General features: G+C 35.2%; 1 protein-coding gene across 1 annotated transcript in view; it reads left to right on the top strand.

Annotated features, from left to right (window-relative positions):
• The window catches only part of RHOT1 (ras homolog family member T1), a 60,941-nt gene that overhangs the window by 31,561 nt on the left and 7,126 nt on the right, over nt 1-22,254 (top strand). The window contains 12 exon segments of the mRNA XM_036835912.1: nt 4,020-4,118; nt 4,634-4,742; nt 5,394-5,514; nt 7,683-7,767; nt 8,140-8,285; nt 9,644-9,744; nt 11,181-11,311; nt 11,998-12,081; nt 13,637-13,756; nt 14,753-14,955; nt 16,022-16,117; nt 17,749-17,871. Of these exon segments, the coding sequence (XP_036691807.1) occupies nt 4,020-4,118; nt 4,634-4,742; nt 5,394-5,514; nt 7,683-7,767; nt 8,140-8,285; nt 9,644-9,744; nt 11,181-11,311; nt 11,998-12,081; nt 13,637-13,756; nt 14,753-14,955; nt 16,022-16,117; nt 17,749-17,871 (1,418 nt within the window).

Raw genomic sequence — 22,254 nt, 5'->3', positions numbered from 1 at the left:
AAAAAAAGTTTCCTGAAAACATTTTTTTCAGGAAAAGTTTATAGTATAGGTGAGTGGTTGGAGAACTGACCCACAGGCCAAATTTGGCCTGCCACCTGTTTTTATACAGCCTATGAGCTAAGATACATTTTACATTTTTTAATGATTGGGGAGAAAATCAAAAGGAATAATATTTTGAGATATGGGAAAATTATATGACATTCAGATTTCACCATTGATAAATAAGTTTTATTGCAACACAACCACCTTCATTCCTTTATGTTTGTCTATACTTTCCTGTTACAAAGGCAGAGTTGCATAGTTGCAACAGAGCTTATATGTGGTAACTGTCATCACACTGCTGCTCAGTGCACTGCTAACTGGACTGACACGGTTCAAATGTGGCAGCGTTTCATGTACCATGTGTACCACTGTACTGCAGCATTTTATTTTTTTTATTATCAGTATATACCTATCATGCCAAAACAAGAAAAGAAAAAAGTGGGTTTTCAGATGGCAAAACAGATATATATTCTGAGCTCTAATTTCAGCATTGGTGTTTTTGGACCTAAATGCACATGCAAAAGAAATTTCCTTATTTCCTAATCCATTTGACCATGCAGTTGAGGAGCTTCCACCCATCCTTCAGTTGGAACTGATCAATCTGCAGTGTAGTGATGTGTTAACAGGCAATAGCAAAAAAAAAATCAAATATGATTCTGTAAATGCCTTCCAAGTGATGAATGTGCTCAATTAAAGTTATATGTTTACAGATATGTGTCACTATTTGCAGTGTGTATCTGTGCAAAAAGACATTTTCAAAGATGAAATATGTAAAATCTCATTACAGATCAGCATTAACAGCTGAACACTTGCAATTGATTTTCATGATAGGGAATGCTGACTTTTTTTTTTTTTAGTGTAAGTATAGTTGATTTACAATATTGTGTTAAGTTTCGGGTGTATAGCATAGTGATTTGTTTTTTGCTTTTGTGGGTTTTTTTGCAGATAATATTCCATTATAGGTTATTACAAGATAGGGAACATTAACTTTGAACCCTAATTAAGCCAAATGTTATCCCTCTAAGAGGAATTCCATCCTTCTCATTAGTAGACCTGTATAGTAAATGTATACTCAGTTACTACTGTATTTTTAATTTCATTAATAAAAACTTTGTGGAAATTTGATTATCTCTTGCTATGTAAGTACCTACATGATATCCTTGATTTTGCCTGTTACCCCCAAAGCCTAAAGTATTTGCTATGTAGCTCTTTACCAAAAAAGTGCTGACCCCTGGTATAAATATTAATCTGAGTTATCCCTTAATCTGACCCTGATTTACTCTTCCTTAATCCTGGTTTACTGTTCCTTAATTGGAGTGTTTATTTCTAACTTGCTCTTAATTCAGTATTTCCCAAATTCACCTCATAATAGTCACTAGGTGTACTTGTTAAAAATACAGATTCCATTCTGATTCAGCCAGGTGCTATATCTTATGATCAAGAAAATTTGGGAAACAGTCTCATACTGTAGAGATTTACTTCTGAGCTTAGCCTAGCAGTACATTAAATCCCCACTGTTAGTTTGTTCTCGATTCTCTAATTGCTACTTTTTTCTTAGGCCTATTATTAGTTCTGCTAATCTGCTAATCCTCCCTTCCCTGTAAAACACCTACTACCATCTGTTAGTCATTTCTTAGGTGGACCTGCCTAAGGCAAAATCTGTAACTTTTAGAGACTATATGCCTTGATTTATACAAGTACAAGCCTTGAGTCTAAGCTTATAACAGACTCTTTTATTTAGACAACATTAATAAGCTTTTAACACAGAATTGAGGTAGGATCATCAGAAAGATTATATTCTAAATTAAAGCCTGAATTCGAAATATGTTTCCAGTGATGACGGACTCTGTATGACCCGTGGAGTCCTCTGCTTACCTAATAATGAAAAAGATCTGTGTGAGGGTTTAGATTACTTTATATGCAAAATGAGTTTATTTTATTACTGCCAAAATATTTTAGTTTTATTAAAGTATAATTTTTAATACTTTTAAAAAGTAGTCATTTTTTGGTATTATATTTTAAGAGGTTAATATTTAAATATCGTATTGAGCTAGTACCTTAGAGCACTTTTGCTCCTGATGCGTTTCAAACTTTAATGAAAAATGCATCACTGTTTTTCTTCAATTACTTTTTTTAATGTAGCATTTTATGGTACAAGGAAAAACCACTTGCAAATAAAAAGTTAGTTTTAGAGTCTGTTTTCTGCACCATTCTAGCTTTGCTACTTTTTGAAACGTTTAGATTATTATGTAACAGATTTTTAAAAGAAGAGTAAATAAAATATAATGTGATCTTTATTAATCTTGAATATCTAATATTAGGATCACATTTATAGAAGCAATCTTATTTTTGCTTAAAAAATTATCCATGAATGTGATAGGTTATAGTCCATTTAACGTTCTTTTATGAAGAAAGCCCTGACCAGTGCTCCCTAAATGTTTGACTTCTTTTTCTCAGTTCTTTCTAATCTCTTTATGTCTTAGATTTTACCTTTTTATCATTGTATCAAGTTGCTCTCCTAGAGCCCCTATTTAAACCAAAAGAAGATAACTGTTCTTTCATTTTTTTTTTTTTTGCATCTTGACTCTGGTGGCTATCTTTTTTTTTTTTTTTTTTTTTTTTTTTATTTATTTTTGGCTGTGTTGGGTCTTTGTTTCTGTGTGAGGGCTTTCTCCAGTTGCGGCAAGCGGGGGCCACTCTTCATCGCGATGCGCGGGCCTCTCACCATCGTGGCCTCTCTTGTTGCGGAGCACAGGCTCCAGACGCGCAGGCTCAGTAGTTGTGGCTCTCGGGCCTAGTTGCTCCGCGGCATGTGGGATCTTCCCAGACCAGGGCTCGAACCCGTGTCCCCTGCATTGGCAGGCAGATTCTCAACCACTGCACCACCAGGGAAGCCCTCTTTTTTTTTTTTTAAACACCTTTATTAGAGTATATTTGCTTTACAATGGTGTGTTAGTTTCTGCTTTGTAACAAAGTGAATCAGCTATACTTCCTTCCTATTTTTAAAAGAACTTATTTTATGCACTTGAGTTTGACATGTTAGTGTGATCAAAACTCATCATTACTGTTTGCTCTGGAGAGCCATATCACTGAAGTTAGTAAGCTAACAAGTACACATTTCCTCCCCTTTCCATCTCATTTCTCTTATTCAGATGTCCGTAAGATATCTCCCTCCACGTTCACACCGTGTTCAGAAATCTTCCTGAAAGTTTTATTTTCTCAAAATTGTTGACAGTGATTTTCCTATAGCAGTTATACAACTTAGAAGCATGTGGGGCTTATTTTTAAATAGTCAAATATTTGTTCTATCCATTATAAATCCTAAAATAAAAGTTGTCAAAGTACATTTCCAGCAGCTTTTCTTATAAAAGTTGTAGAGTCAAAAATGTAATTTTTAAATGTAATTCTTATCTCATAATAGGAAGTTAGTAAAAGACTTGTACACTTATCAACCAGTGCTATTTTGTCACCTGCTTGCGAATCAGTACATTTTATATCCCAGCTTTGATATATACACACACACAAGTGACAGACCAAAACATTTACTCCCATTTTGCTGCTAGAAGGTCAAAAATCAGAGAAGTTGGGGGGGGGAAAGCCTTTACTGTAGTTTTATGTCAGCTCAAATTCTTTATGGAATGAGAGAGGGCATTTCTTCTTTATATGACTGGAAGAATGAATCTTCCCTAAAGATGAATTTCTCTTTTGCCCATCTTCAGAGGGTGTGTGGTCACGAAGGGAGAGTTTAACCATTCCAGATATCGGTCCAAGTAAATATTGCCTCATTTACTTAAAGTGGCTTGGGTATAAAAGGAAATGGCTTTGCTTTAGTTCATTTTTCATGTTGGTTGTATTTGATGTTATGTATTTGACAGTGAAAACATTCAGAATTCTTCTCAGCATATTTATGAAAATCATATTTTAAAATCCCAGCTATTTACATTAAAACGATTGTTTCTTTTCTCAATGATTTATAGATGAAACCAGCCTGTATAAAAGCCCTTACTCGTATATTTAAAATATCTGATCAAGATAATGATGGTACTCTCAATGATGCTGAACTCAACTTCTTTCAGGTAGCCTTCTTTTATTTCAGATATTTGTGTATCTTGGTCTTTTTTTGCTGAGAAGAGAAAAAATTTATTGGCTTGAACAATGGTATTTTGATAAACATGCATCTCTTTCATGTAAAAACTCTCTTTCACATCAGGCTATTTAATTTTTACCTAGGGGATAAAACTCTCTTATGCTTAGGAATTGAGGGGACTCTGAGAGTGTCATTTCATGGTGTACAGTGGGTGTATTAAAGATGACTTGAAGTCTGAACTCTGAATTATTTTTCTTTCTCGGTTTTGTATAACATAGCTACACAAAAAGCTCTGTGTTTTAGGAACATGATGGGGAGAGTAGGGAAAACATGTCCTAAGTATGACATGTTTTACTTAATACAAAGTAGAGGCTCTGCTAATTCAGAATTTGTTTCCTTTGGGTGCAACTCTTTGATTTACTGTTGCTTTGTGGATTAATATTTGTATTATTTGTGGTTTTAATGCTGATTTGTTTTTAACTTTATTTTTATGTTTTTTGCTAGAGAATTTGTTTCAACACTCCGTTAGCTCCTCAAGCTCTGGAAGATGTCAAAAATGTAGTCAGAAAACATATAAGTGATGGTGTGGCTGATAGTGGATTGACACTGAAAGGTGGGTGAATGGTGCTTTTTCCCCCTTTTGAATTTAATATTTTCAAAATTTGGCAGAAGGCAGAAGTCTTTATAGTATTATCTATATTTAGGGAAATGTTTGTATTTACTAATATACCTAAAATCTAACCTGGATGTTTAAGAGTTGGAAGAGGCAGGTGTTGGTGGGGATAATTATCTTTACTGTGAGTATAAATTAGAGGTAGGGATTGGATTGGATCTCAGGAGTGCAGAGGTCCATCTGCGGGTAAGAGATTTGGATTGGATCTCAGGAGTGATTGATTGGATCTCAGGAGTGCAGAGGTCCATCTGCGGGTAAGAGATTTCAGAAACAAATTTATCTTAAAATTAAAATGATTTCATTTGTTTTTATCATATAACCATGTGAATGTCAGTATATTCCTTGGGATATGTTTTTGGCCCTTTCATGTAGTGCCATCTCTTGCTGACTTGGGTGTATCTGTGAAATGATTCTGAAATCAACTCTTTGAGACACTTGTGAACTTTGTTTTGGTTTGACCTTCCATATGCAAGACTAGTACACATATGTTCAGTAGTCTAGCTCTTGCCATTATGTGTTACATGCTTTTCTCCCATGTGACTCTGTACCCATTTTCACATCAGCTATATTTACTAATTTATTTTATTTCAGGTTTTCTTTTTTTACACACACTTTTTATTCAGAGAGGGAGACATGAAACTACTTGGACTGTGCTTCGACGATTTGGTTATGATGACGATCTGGATTTGACACCTGAATATTTATTTCCCTTGTATGTACCTTTGGCTTCTAATTGATTTCACTTGCCAGTATTTTAAAGTTTTATTTAGCACGTTGGTAGGTAGGCTCTGAGCTACTCAGGAACAATTTATAGATTTATAGAGCCGTTTATAGCAGGGTTTCTCAAACTCGGCACTACTGACATTTTGGACTAGATAATTCTTTATTGTAGAGCCTGTTCTACGAGTTATAGGATGTTTATTAGCACATCCTTAGATGCCGGTAGCACCTCTTCCCCCAGTCGTGACAGCCAAAAATGTCCCCTCAGGAGTGAAATCATCCCCAGTTGAGAGCCACTGATTTATAGCATGGCTCAAACTCTTCCTCTTCTTCTAATGAAGAATACAAGTATCTTTTTTTATTTATTTTATTGAGGAAGGAGATAAAAGATGCTAGACGAACTTGTTTTTAGAGTCAAGGGATCAGAAATATATTGGTTAGCATTTTTCTTTTCTTTAGTCCTTCTCTTCCCTAAGTTTTATAGCCTGTTTTCAGCTCAGGATAAAATAAGTATTCTTCCTAAACGACCAGTCTCTTTGTGGTTATTTTTCTTTAGATAGTGATATGTTTAAGTTCTGTATGTTTAATGATGAACCCAGCATCACCCTGAAATAGGAGACTGCCTTGCTATAGGATGCCTCTCCCATACCCAAGGGAAGTAGGCTTTTCAGGGAAGTGACTTCCCAAGATCTGGCCTTTGAGCCTTTCGCCTTTTTTCTTCGCTTTTTCAGTAGCACATTATCTTCATGTTCTCCTTTTTAATTTTAGCATAGCACTGCTAGCTCTCCGTGTAAGGGTTCAGAAAAACTTTGTTGTTGTTTTTCCTTCCCCATCATTAAGGAAGCAAAATTTCTAGTTGGATTCCTGGTCCATTAATCAGTTCTAAGTTAAAACTTCCCTTGTCAAAGTTATTAAATCTTGGCTCAAGTAATTTCCCAGGTTTTTCAATAAATATATATTGAATGAATGCATTTGTCCCAGGACTTTTTTATCAAGTTTTCTTTTCTGTGCCATTTATGTGGGTAGATAAATTCTACGGGAGGTTGCTTATTGCTTTCTAAAGTATGACAATAAGGAAACTCCATCTTTTATGGCTTTGTGACTTACACTAAGGTCTCTTTTAATTTCTTTCTGTGCTCTACCTTTAATTTTCTGTTAAATAGCCCCTTCAAAGTCACCCCTTGAGTCTTCTTATTAAAATCTCTGCCCCTGTCCTTCACACTGCTGCTAGATTAGTAGATATACAACATGGATTTTGCCATGTCACTTTCCCTTCAAGACAGGATAAAGCCTAAGCTTCTTAACCTGGTGTAGGAGGTCATTCATGATCTGCTCACTCTGGCTCACACCCTGCCTTCATTCTAGAAGTAAATACTAAACTATTTCTGGTCTACCAATCAGATATTGTTTCCCACTCCAGGCTTTTGCCCGTGGTATTTTTACTCTCTTCCTCCCTCTCCCCCCAAACTAATTCATGTCTGTTACCCTTCAAGTCTCAATACAGGTGACAGTGTCTCTCAGCAGTGCTGACACCTTCCCATCCCCAGGCCAAGGTGTTCCCTTTTACAAGGGTTCCCCTAGCATCTGTAGTTTACCCATACTCAACAGTTGCCTCATTCTGTTGAGATAGTGAGGTTATCTACTTGTGGTCTGTCTCCAGCTTGAATGTGGTTCCTTAGAGGTAGGGAGCCTGTCTTGTTTTTATGTCCCCAGTACCTCCGTGCATTTGATAAATGTTTATTGACTCGAATTTAGGGTGTGTCAAAGGTCAAATCAGGCAGAAATAACATCTCTTCACATCATTTTCAACTCATTACAATGTTGACATTGTTTAAAGCTCATAATTTTGACTTATAATTGATTTGTAGGAAGAACGACCCATTACAGTTTAATCAGTATGGTCTGTAAACTTTTTAATACAACCTGCCCTTCAGATAGTTAAGAAAACTGTCACCTTGGAATGAGCACTATTATGACTCTTCTGAGAATTGCCATACCACTGCAGTGACTTTCCCTGGGGAAGTCTAAATGGCTACAGAAAACATGTTCTGTAAATGCTGTCATCCTACAAAAAGACTTGTTGCAATTTCATGTTCATTTCTCCAATTAAATTTTAATATTTGGTTAATGATTTATTTTACTTTTTTTTTTCATCAACAGGCTAAAAATACCTCCTGATTGCACTACTGAATTAAATCATCACGCATATTTGTTTCTCCAAAGTACTTTTGACAAGCATGATTTGGTAAGCATTTAGCTGCAGTTTTCCATGATATATGATAAAATATTTTCCTGTGAATGATGTAACTCTGTTCCCTGAGCTATTGGGTACTCCTGTCACATAGCCAAAAATTACCCAAAGTTTCTTAAACTAGCAAAGATACTTTCTCATATTATTTACTTTATTATTTTCTCAAGATGAAAAAGTCTAGTTTCTGATAGACCCTAGCATAGGTTTCCTTATATATGTGTAAGGAGTTTTCTTGATAAAATGTAAAATTTCTTTTCATTTGTTAGTTTTTAGAAACATAGCTTTACTTGATTAGGGGGCTCTTGCATTTGAGAATTATCCTCTTAGATATCTAAATGTTATGTATACTTCCTTGTGTATCTTCAGGATAGAGACTGTGCTTTGTCACCTGATGAGCTTAAAGACTTGTTTAAAGTTTTCCCTTACATACCTTGGGGGCCAGATGTGAATAACACAGTTTGTACGAATGAAAAAGGCTGGATAACCTACCAGGGATTCCTTTCCCAGTGGACGTGAGTATAAAGCTCACTTCTTTCCTCTAGAGTTACAGCTAGTTTGAAATTATGGTGCATTACATTCATCATTTTGTATATTTGTCAGATCTTGTGAAATGCTTCAATGATAGCTGCCTGTGAGCAGGATTTATAGTGCTGCTGCTATCTCTAAGATGAACTATAGATGTTCTATAAATTTATCAGGAAGGGATGTGTTTGCTTCTGGATGAGGTACAGGGAAACAGTAATAAGTCATATAAAAATGGAAGTAGGGGCTTCCCTGGTGGCGCAGTGGTTGAGAGTCTGCCTGCCAATGCAGGGGACACGGGCTCGAGCCCTGGTCTGGGAGGGTCCCACATGCCGCGGAGCAACTGGGCCCGTGAGCCACAACTACTGAGCCTGCGCGTCTGGAGCCTGTGCTCCGCAATGGGAGAGGCCGCGGCCGTGAGAGGCCCGCGCACCGCGATGAGGAGTGGCCCCCGCTCGCCAGAACCGGAGAAAGCCCTTGCACAGAAACGGAGACCCAACACAGCCAAAAATAAATAAATAAATAAATTTATTTAAAAAAAAAAAAAGGAAGTAAATTTTAATGCTTAAAAAATTTTTTATTGGAGTATAGTTGATTTACAGTGTGTTTTAATACTTTTGATTAAGGGAATTGGAAACATCATTGTCATTGTACAAATCTTGTATTTTCAGAGTATGGGGAGAGCATATTTTACTTGACACTGAATTCTTACTTTGAGGGTTTTTTTGTTGTTGTTTGTTTTCAGTGAACTCTTAGACTTAGTGAGGGTGTCTACAGTCTTGTTGACCTGTTGTCTAGGGTGCTAAGAAAATTCTCGGGTTGTGCATAATGACATAAGTACTTTAGCCTTGGCGAGAATAACTTTCCCAACACCAGGGTCTGTTCTTTTTTCAAATCATACGAAAGACTAACTATTTTCAAGTGCCTTTCAGCCTTTCAGTTATTTTTTGCACCTTTTGCAAACCTTTTCAGATTTAATTATCATTAAGTCCTTAACTAGCTAGTATTTGCAGTACAATATGTAACTTGGGAAGCAAATAATATAAAATATCCCTGCTCTAGATCTTACCAGCTGCTCACTGCTCATCTGTGTGGCCTTGCTCTCTCTGGGCAGGTGGAATAGATACAGGAGTCCCCTCTACCCCCCATCTTGCATTCTTGTCCCTTTCATCTCTGCCCTAAGAATGTCACTGTAGGAAAAGCCATGGTTGGGCACATGGGAAATTAAAGCAGTCTGACAAAAATTATCTGGGTCTGGTGGTAAAATTATTTGAGCTGTTGTAAATTTTTTTTTTTAATAAATATTCATTTAGGAACTTTTCACACTTTAAACTCTTCCCTTTCCTAGACTCACGACCTATTTAGATGTGCAGCGGTGCCTGGAGTATTTGGGTTATCTAGGCTATTCAATATTGACTGAGCAAGAGTCTCAAGCTTCAGCCATCACAGGTAAGTATCTGAATGCTATTTAATTAGAAAAAAAATTTTTTTAAGATTCCAGTTTCATATGTAAAAAGAGTGAAAATAAATGCATCTTCATTAGTCTTCCATGTCTATACTCTATTTGTTTACCCTTGATTTGGTAATCACTTTTGAGGTAAGTTGCTTTTTGATTGTTTATCAAAAAGGAAAGAGTAGAGGTTTTACCTGTAGTCTCCCCCTGAGGGTACTTCATTGATGAAAATCAGGGAGGGCTATGGGCATGAAAAGTATTTACCAGTCTATCTTGTGTTTTAATTTTCTTTAAACATTAAAAACAATGCCTACTAACACATGATCCTGATATTCAACTGATTGTACATCTCTCAGTTTTAGAACCTTTTTCCACATTAAAAAATCTTTCACAGATCTTGTAATGTTAACCAGGCATTCTTGCCAGGCAATGTGCTCCACTTAAAGAAAACCCATAGATATAATATGAAATAACAAATTAGGGAACTGATCATTTCAAGAAGTTCTTATATCCTAATTTGTGGGGAAAAATGCCATATCTTACAGGAAGCCCCATTACAAGAAGACAGCCTTTGTGAAATTGACAGCAAGTACCCTTCAAAGTACTTAACCAGTTAGACAGTATTTAATGCAGCACCAAAGACTAAGGAACTAATTAGTCAGCATGAGGTTCTTTCACTCAACAAAATATTGTGGCCATATTTCTATTATCAATAAGTATACTTTTATATATCTTTAATATTAGATAATATATCATCATATGGATATTCTATAACTTAACTACCCCATAATTATTATCTGTTTTTTATCACTTTCAGGTTTTTTTGCTATAAATAGTGCCTCTTGGTGAGCTTTCTTGTAGTTGAATCTTTGGGTATAGTTTAAGGAGGTCTCTTTACCTCAAGAAGAGATACCTCATTGCTCTGCTGATACAACATTGTTTTCAGGGCTGCCTCTTTTACAGATTTTCCTTGGAAAGGCCAGTTAACCCTAGCGTGCATATACTCTTTCCATTTATAGACCCAAGAGAGTGCAGTTTTGAGATAGCATCTTTTAGTTTATAATTTGTTATGACAATAATTTATAACAGAAAAAAAGATGGGATATAGTATTGGCTATATTCATTGTAATTTTCATTCATTTTTTGAGATACCATTTTGTTATGTAAACGTACTATTTATTTTATGATGAAATAAATACCATTTGGTTACTAGAAGTTTACTTTACAGCCGACTTTCAGAAATGCATCTTTTTCACTAAGTGGGGCCCTTCTGTATTATATTTTGTACTTTATTTCACATACAGCTTGACTACTGTACAGTATGTTTATTGATTGTAAAAATGATAAATAGCAATACCCTATTTTGCAGAATGTGAAATGAAGGCTCAGTGAGTCTAAGCGGTACATAATTAGCTTTTTTTTTTCTTTTTAGTAACAAGAGATAAAAAGATAGACCTTCAGAAAAAACAGACTCAAAGAAATGTGTTCAGATGTAATGTAATTGGGATGAAAAACTGTGGGAAAAGTGGAGTTCTTCAGGCTCTTCTTGGAAGAAACTTAATGGTGAGAGTTCTCAAGAAATAGAACTTTACTCAACAGATTTTTATAGTCACGAGTTTACATAATCTTTTCATAACCATTTACCTTTTTAGATGATTAGTAGAACTGAGTGACCTATGTATAATAGTAAGGTACAACTAAAGTGTAACAATAATCTCATTGAACTAGCTTTATCTTTGCTTCATTGATGTTAGCTATCATTTGTCTTTTTTTTTTTAACCAGCTTTTCGATGGAGATTAAATAAATACACATATGAAAGCATCAAACACAGTGCTTGGCATGAAGTAAATGTACAGTGAATATTTTAAACCGAATACTGATACCTAATTCTGACTACTGCCTTGAGTAAGGAGATTGACATATTTCTAGATGAAATAGCAGGCCAAATTATAGTGTAATGAGAATTGCCAGCAGGTGGCTCTGGAATAAACTTTCAGTGCTATAGTTTACTTCCTTTTCAGCTACTGCTTTCCCTTTATGCAGAACAAATGCATCTTTTATTTTAGACCTTAAGAACTAAGAAACAAAATCAATATCCCCTTTGTATTGATAAATAATACATAGTGTAGAGAAGAATATCCTTTTTTTGGTAACACACCCACACATACATGCAGAGCGCATGTGTTGATGAAAACTAGTTCCTGTAATTTCTTACTATAAATACTGAGATGTTTTTGGTTGTTTTCAGAGGCAGAAGAAAATTCGTGATGACCATAAATCATACTATGCGATTAACACTGTTTATGTATATGGACAAGAGAAATACTTGTTGGTAAGAAGTTTTCTGGCATATAAAGATTATTAATTATTGGGTACATTTTAAATGACTCTTTGAAAACATAATTGGATTTAATTTAATGGTTTTTTTGTTATTTATTTTTTTACCTGGTTTATTCATTAGAATTAATTTTAATCCCCTTGATCCATGTGGTGATTACATGGGTGTAGATATAAGTAAAAATTCATCTATCTGTGTGCTTAATTGTATGTATACCACTGTAAGAAAGTAAAAAAAAAAAAAAAATTAAATCCTCTTTGCTCTTTCTTCCACTTTTATTTTTAAAAATTATGTCCTCTATTGACTAGAAATTAGTTTGAAGACCTTTGTGCAGGTGTGGGGTAGTTTAATCTGTAATCTGAATCAGGTTGTATCTATTTAGCAGGGAGGAGTGTAGTTAACAAGTGTGGTAGCCTAAAAAATGATTGAAAGAATGGTATGACTGAAAAGATAATATGAAATAGTAGAAAGAGGTTTTATGTTCTTTTTGGATCCAGTCTGATTTTGGTTTGAATGCTGGTCCACCACTGATCAGCTGTGTGACCTCAGGCAAATTGCTTATTCTCTCTGAGCCTGAGTTTCTTATTAAGTTAACTAATATGAGAAGCTCCCGACAAATAATAAGTACTAAAGAAAGTTCATTCCCTTTTTTTTTCTTTTTGGAAATAGTTTATTCTGCTCTACAGGTAATCACATTGAATTTTATGCATATTTTGCTCTTTATGATAAAAGTTCTTTGTCAGTTTCTTGTTAAACCTGTTTATCTCTCATTCTTCCCCTAAGTATAATTCTGTATATTGGGTACTCAGTAAATCTTGCTGATCGTTAACTTTCCAGTTTTATTGTTAAAACCATTCATTGCAAATTGATGTCTTTCATGTCTCTGAATATCCATGCTCTAATAGTGTTTTATTTGGAATATATTGAGTCACCTCTGACTTTACACTTCCGCTTTCTTCTCCTCAACAAAGAAGCACTATCTTATATAGCTCAATACTGAATTTTACGCTTGTTGGATCATTATCCTATCACAGATGGGATGTTTAGATATTTTATAATAAACATTGAAAAAGAGTAGGTAGTGAAGTAGAACCAAATAACCTTAATGTACCGTCCTTTGCTTTTTGTTTTTGATTGGTGGGGAGGAAAGGTGGTGTGGTAGAAAGAAAAAAGACTTGGGAATCATATCTGAGTTCAATTTTTGGTCTGATGACTAGTTAGTTGTGCTATCTTTGGCAGTTGACCTAAACTCTTTAGCCTGTTTTCTTATCTATAGTATGTAGAGAACGCATGTAAAGGGCCTGCCTAGCACACTTTAGTCACTCACTAAATGTTAGTTTCTGTAGGACCTTAATCACCATTTTTCATCTTCAAAAATCAGAAGCTACTTGTTTATCTATATGTCTTACTTCCAAAAATAGTCTGAAAATTTATGCTTAACTAGTATTTTTAAATTAGGAAGTCAAGTTAAGCAAATAATAAAACATCATGACTTTAATTTTACATCAGTGGTATGATACTTATGTTTCTGTCTTTTTCTTTTTACAAGTTGCATGATATCTCAGAATCGGAATTTCTGACTGAGGCTGAGATCCTTTGTGATGTTGTGTGCCTGGTATATGATGTCAGTAACCCTAAATCCTTTGAATACTGTGCCAGGATTTTTAAGGTTTGTTGCTCTTTTGGTCTAAAACCAAGTTTAACTTTATAAGGAGTTTAATGGAATTGTAATGTGGTGTTTTCTAACCAGGGAAATAAGAAAATTATTTGTGGAGCTTTTCAAAAATACATACATTTGTGTCCTATCCCTAAAGGTTCTGGTTTCATTCTGAGGTGGTAGAGTCGCAGACATCTGTATTTTTAAAAGTACTTTTTTCCACATGTGACTCTGATGTGCATTCCTGGTTAAGAACCTCTGCATTAATGGAAGGTCTTAGGAATGCACATGGATTATATGTTGCCCGTTATACCAAGAATAATAATAGAGCAAGGGGATAAACCAGAGGCTTGAAAAGTTATCAGTTACTTTGAGATTATCAACAAGATTCAATAAGAGTAAAAAACTGTATGTACGAAGAAATTTACCCTAGCATTGTTTTTAATAACAAAAACCTGGAAATAATCCAAATGTCTAACAATAGGAGGATAGTTTACCAAATTGAGATAAAATGATCCTATGAAATTGATGTAGCCATTAAAAGTAATGGTTTTGAATTCTGAAAACATGGAAAATTCAGTATTATATTTTTAAATGGTTATGTCCAGCATGACTACAACTATGTAAACATATATATATATGCATGTGCTTAAGGACTAGAGGTAATATCAAAAAATGAAAATAGTATGCTTTAGGAGAGAGAATTTAGATAGATTTCTTTTTATTTCAAAGTATTGTTTCTTTTTGAAAAAAAATTTTTTTTTCAAATTGTAGTGAATTTGAAGAATTGTTATAGGTTTATATTGTTACCAGCATTAGAAAAGTGGCCCCAGTCTTATTATGCTACTGACCTAGACAACTGCCAGTCTTTGCCTCTTAGTTTACTTTCTCCCTGAAACTGTTGATGCTTTCTTTGCCTATGTAGAGAAAAATTTTAGTGCCCATTTAGTTAAATTTAGTAATTTTTGAACTTGTCATCAGATTTTGATTTCACTTTTTATTCTGTAGCAACACTTTATGGACAGCAGAATACCTTGCTTAATCGTAGCTGCAAAGTCAGACCTGCATGAAGTCAAACAAGAATACAGCATTTCACCTACTGATTTCTGCAGGAAACACAAAATGCCTCCACCACAAGCCTTCACTTGCAATACTGCTGATGCACCCAGTAAAGATATCTTTGTTAAATTGACAACAATGGCCATGTACCCGTAAGTACTTGCTCTGCCATGATTTTCGTGTTGCATGGTTCGTGGTAACATTGCATGCCTTTATTAGCCATGAGGGTGGAATCTCTGTCACATAGAAGTTGTTCAGCAACAGAAAGAGACTTTGTAATGAGAAGGGACAAGTTTGAGTAAAAGCAGATTTGGTTTGGGTACCAGAAGAAAATTATATCAATGGTGCTTCTGATAATATTTGACTATATTTGAGCAGGCTGTAACTATCTTAATAGGATAGTACAATAAAACTCAGCCCAATAAAATGGAATTTATTTAATAAATATATGGAATAAATAAACTCAATAAAATGGAATTGACATCATGCTAATAAGGCATTTCCATATGAACAAAAAGTTAACGTTTATATTTTTTCTGCTGATTAATTGACCTTGAGTATGTGAAGGATTCTAAAATCTTTTATGAATTTATGTTTAAATTATGGGTATGTTTGAGTTCAGGATATAATGTCTTTTTTTAGTGCTATAAAAAGTAATTGTAATTGGAATTCCTTCTATATAAATGTTTTACGTTGTGTTATGAGCCACAAATTTTATGTACATTTATTGTATATCTGTACATGCATATGCACAAGCACATAACTGTGGTCATCTTCGTAGTTTACTAACTGCCTTAAAATTGCATGCTTCTTAATGGCATTCTCCTCAAGTACGGTGTTTGTATAAATTCTGTTTTGTGACAAGATAGTTTTTCAGGCAGTGCGTTTCTCAGGACTTTACAGTTTATTCTATTTATTATTATGTTATTCTCTAAATTATTTTTCTTCTTATGAAAAGTACAGTATAACATAGAGTAATACTCAAAAATTGCTATAAGCCAAGGTTTTTCAAAAGGTTGTTAATTTGCACGGATTTTTCAAATCAGAGTTAATTTTATTGCTGTTCCATTAACTAGTACTTTAAAAAAAATGCAGCAAACCTTTGAAATTCTGTTTGTATTGGAAGAGAAGTCATTCCTTCCTATTACTGTTAGATAAGCAAAACCTTATTTTTTATGTTTACCTTTGCTTTAAAACTTTCGTGTATGTTATCTACAGAGAGGATCATTACAGAGACAGACTCTCCCGAGACATGGGCAACACTGATAGAATAGAGAATTTGAGAAAAATCTGGGTCTTTCTAAAAACTGCTTTGTAAGTTACTTTTTCTTTATGGCTTCTATGGCATTTTGTTGACATTTTCTTATAGATGACCAAATCTTTTTCTCCATAATTCACATTTAGTAATTATCCAGAAACGCACTGCTTGGTTAGGCTTACTGCCTAACTGTATACTATGGTGTCTTTTTTTTTTTTTACTACGTAAATGCACTGTCTTAATCTTGTAAATAACTGCAACTATGTTTTTAGATCTGCATCTTTAAAATTTTACTGCAATATGTGTGTGTGTGTGTGTGTGTGTGTATATGATAAATGTACATACATGGACACTTGTTTATATGGTTAATCCGAAACTACTTCTCATGAAGCATCTCCCTGTTGCTAAGCATACTTTGCATCCCTCCTTTTTGGGGGGTGGAGCCTGTATATGTTGAAGAGTCAGATTCAACTTATAAAATAACAGATGGATTCCAGTATGACAGCTGGCAGTGACTTAGTAGCAGTGATATGTTCATCATAAGTCAGATTTTAAAATGGAATGTCTTGAGCCTGTAAGAGTCTTTTAAAAAATTAATTCTTGTTTTTCTTCATGTTGGGAATTAGGCATTATTGGGATGCTGCTAATCTCCACAACCATGCCACCGTGTGCTGTGGTCTCATCAGATCTCACAAGCTAAGCCAAGTCAGATTGGGCCAGTCCATTGACTGAGAAACCTCTAAAAAAATGTTCAGGTGTTACAGGAAGTGATGTAATTGATTCTTCAGGTGGCGCTCTTCTGAGTGGGTTCTGCGCCAGTACCTCTCCAGGGGTGGTGTGATGGCCTTGTATGTCTGAGTGGCTCTGACCACTGAGCAGTCATTGGAGACCCCCTACTTTGGTAGTTAGAGTGGAGGTGAAATGGGCTGCCCCACGTGCCTGTACCAACTAGTGCAACTCACTCAACCAGAAAGGAGTCAGAAAGCCTCCCTAAATTTCATATCTAATATCAATTGGATCCATTGTTGATTTTTACACCCTCACCCAGAGTTTCATATTATCATACTTAGCTGGTGTGTTTTGGTAGCAGATGAAATTAACCCTGTATTTTGGGTTCAAGTAGAAATTTATGAAGCACTTTGATTTCCTTTGGGAGCCATGGTGCTTGATGAATTAAAGACGATGTTGTTCATATCTCCTCAGGGTTGAACTCGTCTTTTGACTCTTTTGTGTATTTGTCACTCTTCTCCTTCCTGGTTTTCAGGCATGTGTATATACTGAGGGAGGAGGAGGGGATGGTTATTTAAATGCTAGCGAACTCTGACCTTTTGGTGGGTGCTGTGGCTTACTCAGTTTTTCTTTTATTAATTTAGATGAGGGTGCCATCTATTGCTGTGCATATTTATTCCACTAAAACCCTTGTACTAATAATTCTGTCCCCCCTCCAAAAAAGCAAAAGTGTTAGCTAATTTTCCTTAGATTTTCTATAGGGAGGGAGGAGGGAGCTATTGCTGTTTATTATATTTTTGGTAAATGTGGAATTCTGCACAACTTTAGCATGCCCCACACTGTCCTTTTCCTTAGTGTTGCTTATGCCTAAATCTTTTTTTTTTAAGTTGGCACACTCTGACTTGTGCCATATTTGTAAGTAAGAACTCAACTCCTGTCCTTCTGTGTGTTTTCGCAGCCATGCCCGGTTACGCTGTATGTGCACCTGCAACAGGTGTACATTTTGCATCTGTCAGAACTTCCTCAACTCAGACTTGCTGCAATCTGTAAAGAACAAAATCTTCACTGCAGTTCTTAACAGGTTCTTAACTTTCTTTACTGGGTACCAGGCATTCTGTTAAAATACAAAAGAAAAAAGTGGTTAACTATTTATTATACAAATACTACAAAGACAACAAGCTGACTGATGCCTAACTAACTTCCACTAAAATTCTCACTGTGGTGACAATGTTTAGTTCTGGAATCATCCTTAATGTTTAAAAATTAATAGATATATTTAGGGGACTATAAAGTAAGATTTTAGCTTTTTTTTTATTAAGGAAATTAAAGTATTTTTTATATTAGAGGATAATATATGTAGGGAGATTAAAAATCTTTTGGCTGAGAGTTGTAGAAATAGATTAGGGCTTTAGTAAGGAAAAGACACATTGATTCCAAATGTTATACTGTACTCAGCTTGCATTCAAATAGTACAGCTTATTAAAACCATACTTATATGAGCGGTATCTTGGGTTTGAAAAACTTCTCTATTGAAATTATTTATAGTTATAATTTACTTTTACTTTTAAGTACCTGGAATGTTTTTTTGAAATGAAGATAATAACCAACTTTAAGGATTCAAAGGAATATGGAAAAGAAAAAGATCTATAGTACTAGTTTTTGAGGTCTTTACAGTTGAACCCGAAACATAAAGTATGCCTAGAAAGTAATATGCTTTTAAAAAAGAAAGAGAAACAACAACAAAAAAATAGGTTGTATACCTTCCCTCAGAGCAATAAACTTGGAAGGTTATGTTCTTATTCTGGTCATGCTACCTTTCTTTGTTCAAATCGATTTTACATTTTGTGAACATTTAAGAGCCTATATAATATTAATTTGTATCTAATGTCAAATTTTTATGTGTCTATGAATGAATTATGTTTTTGAAATCATTCAAATGTCGTTGGGAGCAGGGCTTGATTAAGACAGATGATCAAGCTAAACAGATTTTGGTTAGAAATGGATGTTATTTGGGTTACTGTTGGACTCTTACTGAGGGCTAGGCTCCGACTGTACCAAATGAGTAGGATAGTTTGTGTCCACCAGCAGTGTAGACATGGCTATTAAACAGTGAGGCTATATCTTATGTGAGTCAGAAACTGACTCTGAAGACATTCTAAAAGAGTTTCAGTGATGTTTTGAGCACTAGTAGCTCTGGAATAAGAATGCAGCCATCATAGGTGATTGCTTTGAAGGGATCACCACGCTCATTTGGTGGTGAAGTTCTGCCTCTGTCTTTTGAATGGCATCTTATAAAGAGTAACACAGACAGATTTGCTCATGACAACTGTCTGAGAAAGTGCAAGGCTAGTTCAAACCAAACAGCATTCAGGAGCTCTGGTGTTGGAAATGGTAGAGTTTGAAGAGATTCTAGAATTCATCTGGCCTAACCTCCCATTAGACTGCCTTCCTGCGAGCCTTCCTGAGAGAGTACTGTTTATCTGCTGATGGCTTTCCTCATTGGAGAGGGTTTTTGCTTTTGCCTTTTTTTTTTTTTTTTTTTTTTTGACTAAAATTATTTCCCTATAACTTTCTCTCCTTTAGTTTTAGTTCTGCCCTTTAGAACAACATACAACTATTCTACTCCCTCTTCAACATAGCCTTCAGACATTTGAAGACGGCCATCATGTCTCCCCTAATTTTCTCTTCTCCAGGTAGAACATCCCCATTTCTTTCAGCCTTTTCTTAAATTAGATGGTTTAGTGACTTCATCATTCCTGGTTTTCCTCATCTGAAAGCCCCTTAGTTGTTCAGAGTACCTCTTAAAAAGTGCCACTGAGAATGGAGAACGGTGCTTCCGGTGTGATCTGACTAGTCCATAACGGTGGGCGGTCATATTCCACAGTTAGGACAGCACCTGTCTGCTGCATGAATTAACTTTTTAGCAGCCCCGCCCACTGTTGATGCATATTAATCTTGGGGTTGCAATCAGATTTTTTCATACAAAGTGCTATTAAGGCAGTGTCCCCTCCTCTCTGTGTATTTGACAGTTTTAGTTGGCTCTTTGTATCTAAATGCTGATACATATATATCTCTATTGAGTGTCATATTCTGCTTTTTGATCCATTGTTCTAGCTCAGTCATTTCAAACATTATTTCTGTCATTTGTCCCATTATATATATTTCTCGGCATTGTGTTATTTGCAAATTTGGTAGCTGTGTCTTCTTTATCTTTCAAGTTATTGATTAAAAAATAATGTTGAATACCCAGAGATCAGAGAGCGAGATTGCTCAAGCAAGCAAGCCCTTTAGTGCTCCACTAGAGAACTCTTTTCCCAGTGACACAGATTCAAAATTCTTGGGGAAAGATTATTCTGTCAATTAAAAATATTTTATTTTCCAGCCCATGTTGTGTCTTACTGTCTTATAAGAGATTTCCTGGAGGGCTCTTTTTAAATCAGTATAATTTCTACCACATTCCTCTGATCCACCAATGTATTAATTTTATCTAAATAGAAAGTGGCATCTATTTGGTGTCTTATTCTTGGTGAACTCACCTTGGCTCCTAGTAATTGCTGATCGCAAAGCATCAGTTTTATTCTAGAAGCTCTTGATCGTAAATAATTGCAGATTGATTCGTTGTCTGCATCTTTAGTGACAATTTTAATTTTAGGTTGGTTTAGTCAGCTTCCCAATGAAATAGGTTGGGTGTGCATTAATGGAGGAGATTGCTCATCATAAATTACTCTGTACAGTGATCCTCGAAGAGAAATCAGTACATTTTGTCATATCTAATTATAAACTAGAAATAATTTAATGGTAATGTCAGCATACATCACTGATGTCTGGTAATCAAGAAGGGAAAGAATGAAAAAGATGAGGAGGGAAACCAGCATACTTTTCAAAGAACTCCTTCCTCTTCCCTGGTAGTATTTCAATAAATTATTTTATAGAAGTCCAGTGGAAATTTAGGAGCTCTATATTGAAGTTTCTTCTAATTCACAAAAGGATTATAGATGAGGTAGGTGAGGATGGAGGCCAAAAACTTAAGTACCTACAGGGTCTGGATGGATAATGTTAATGAATGAAGGTGGCCGAGGAGAAGAAACAAGAGAGGTGGGAGCTACGACAGGTCCTGCCTGCAGGAGGCGGCCGCCACTCAGCTCTGGCTGTTGCTTATTGTCCAAGCGTGGTGTTGCCAGGACTTGTGATTCTCTGAGACGCTACAAGTCAGGATTTTTAGGTAAAATTTCCTGATATTTAAATAAAGGCAATTAAGTTTTAAAAATCTGAAGTACTAATCAGAACAAAGAAAGCATGTTTACAGGCGTGTTATATGCCTGTGTGACCTGAAGTTTGCAACTTCAGTCTTAAGACATAGCCTAAAGTTGTGAAAAATGCAGGCCAGAAAAAGGTACACCTGAGGAATGAAAATGTCTCTTACAAACACCTCCACATACAGTTTTACTCCTTTCTCTTTAATAACTTGAAGAAAGTAATGGGGTTGGTGGGGTGAGAATGGAACCACTTTCCCTACTATGTCTTGGGTTTTGGCAACCTTTTGGTGGTTGGTCACCACTGGTTTGCTGTGCTAGGTATATCTTAATGTTACATAAACAGAAAAAGGATTCACTAATTGAGTAAAAGTCACGTAAGAATTTTTCACTGTAATTCAATAGGGACGATTCTCACTCAACAGTAAGTCTTAAGTCTTTCGTTTTAGAAATCTGCTGTGCCTAGCGTTTGATTTAGAAGTATAAATGAGCAGTTTAAAATTTTTTATTTAACCAAAAAGTTTTGTTAAATGTCTGCAAAGAAATTAATAGACAAATATTGGTACATACATGTTGGTCTCAAATTAGTACATTGTTTTAGTGTGCTTGTAAAAATTTTGATCACCAAAATAGAAACTACTTCCAGAGATAATACATGTTTGGGGCCACGTTCTCCCTTTATGTCATCCTCCTACCACTTTGATTTATTCATCCAAATACTTAAGTACCTGCTTTAGATAGGATCCTGCTGTGAGCTGGGGCAAAATATCAAGATGAAGAAGATACAGACCTGTATTTAAATACCTTTCTAAATATTATGTTAAATTTTTTTTTTAACTTTTGGTTATATTTTCAGTGACCTTAGTGCCTTATGCTAGCAAAGGAAGTGCTATAACCTGATCATGAGAAGATCTATGCCAAATTAATTAAGTTATACTTAATGCAGTTTCAACAGTTCCAACATTTCTGAAATTGTCCATTTTTCCCCATCTGTCTTTGACCAGAAAAGATTGTCTTTATTTTTTTAGCTTATTTACTGACACTATGTATTTTAAGTAGAAAGTAGTAATAAAAATTTTTTTCTTTCCAGTTTAACTGAATGTGTATTCAACATGTGAGAGAAGTGTTTAACTACCTATCTGACATGTGACTTTGTTCTTTGGTAATTATGGTCTCAGCCTTTAGATCTGGATAGGTTTATGTTTTTCTTT

The sequence above is a fragment of the Balaenoptera musculus genome, chromosome 20 (assembly GCF_009873245.2).
Source record: "Balaenoptera musculus isolate JJ_BM4_2016_0621 chromosome 20, mBalMus1.pri.v3, whole genome shotgun sequence".
NCBI classification, from domain to species: Eukaryota; Metazoa; Chordata; class Mammalia; order Artiodactyla; family Balaenopteridae; genus Balaenoptera; species Balaenoptera musculus.
The sequence above is the reverse complement of the archived record's forward strand: the minus strand, read 5'-3'. Positions and strand labels throughout refer to the sequence as shown.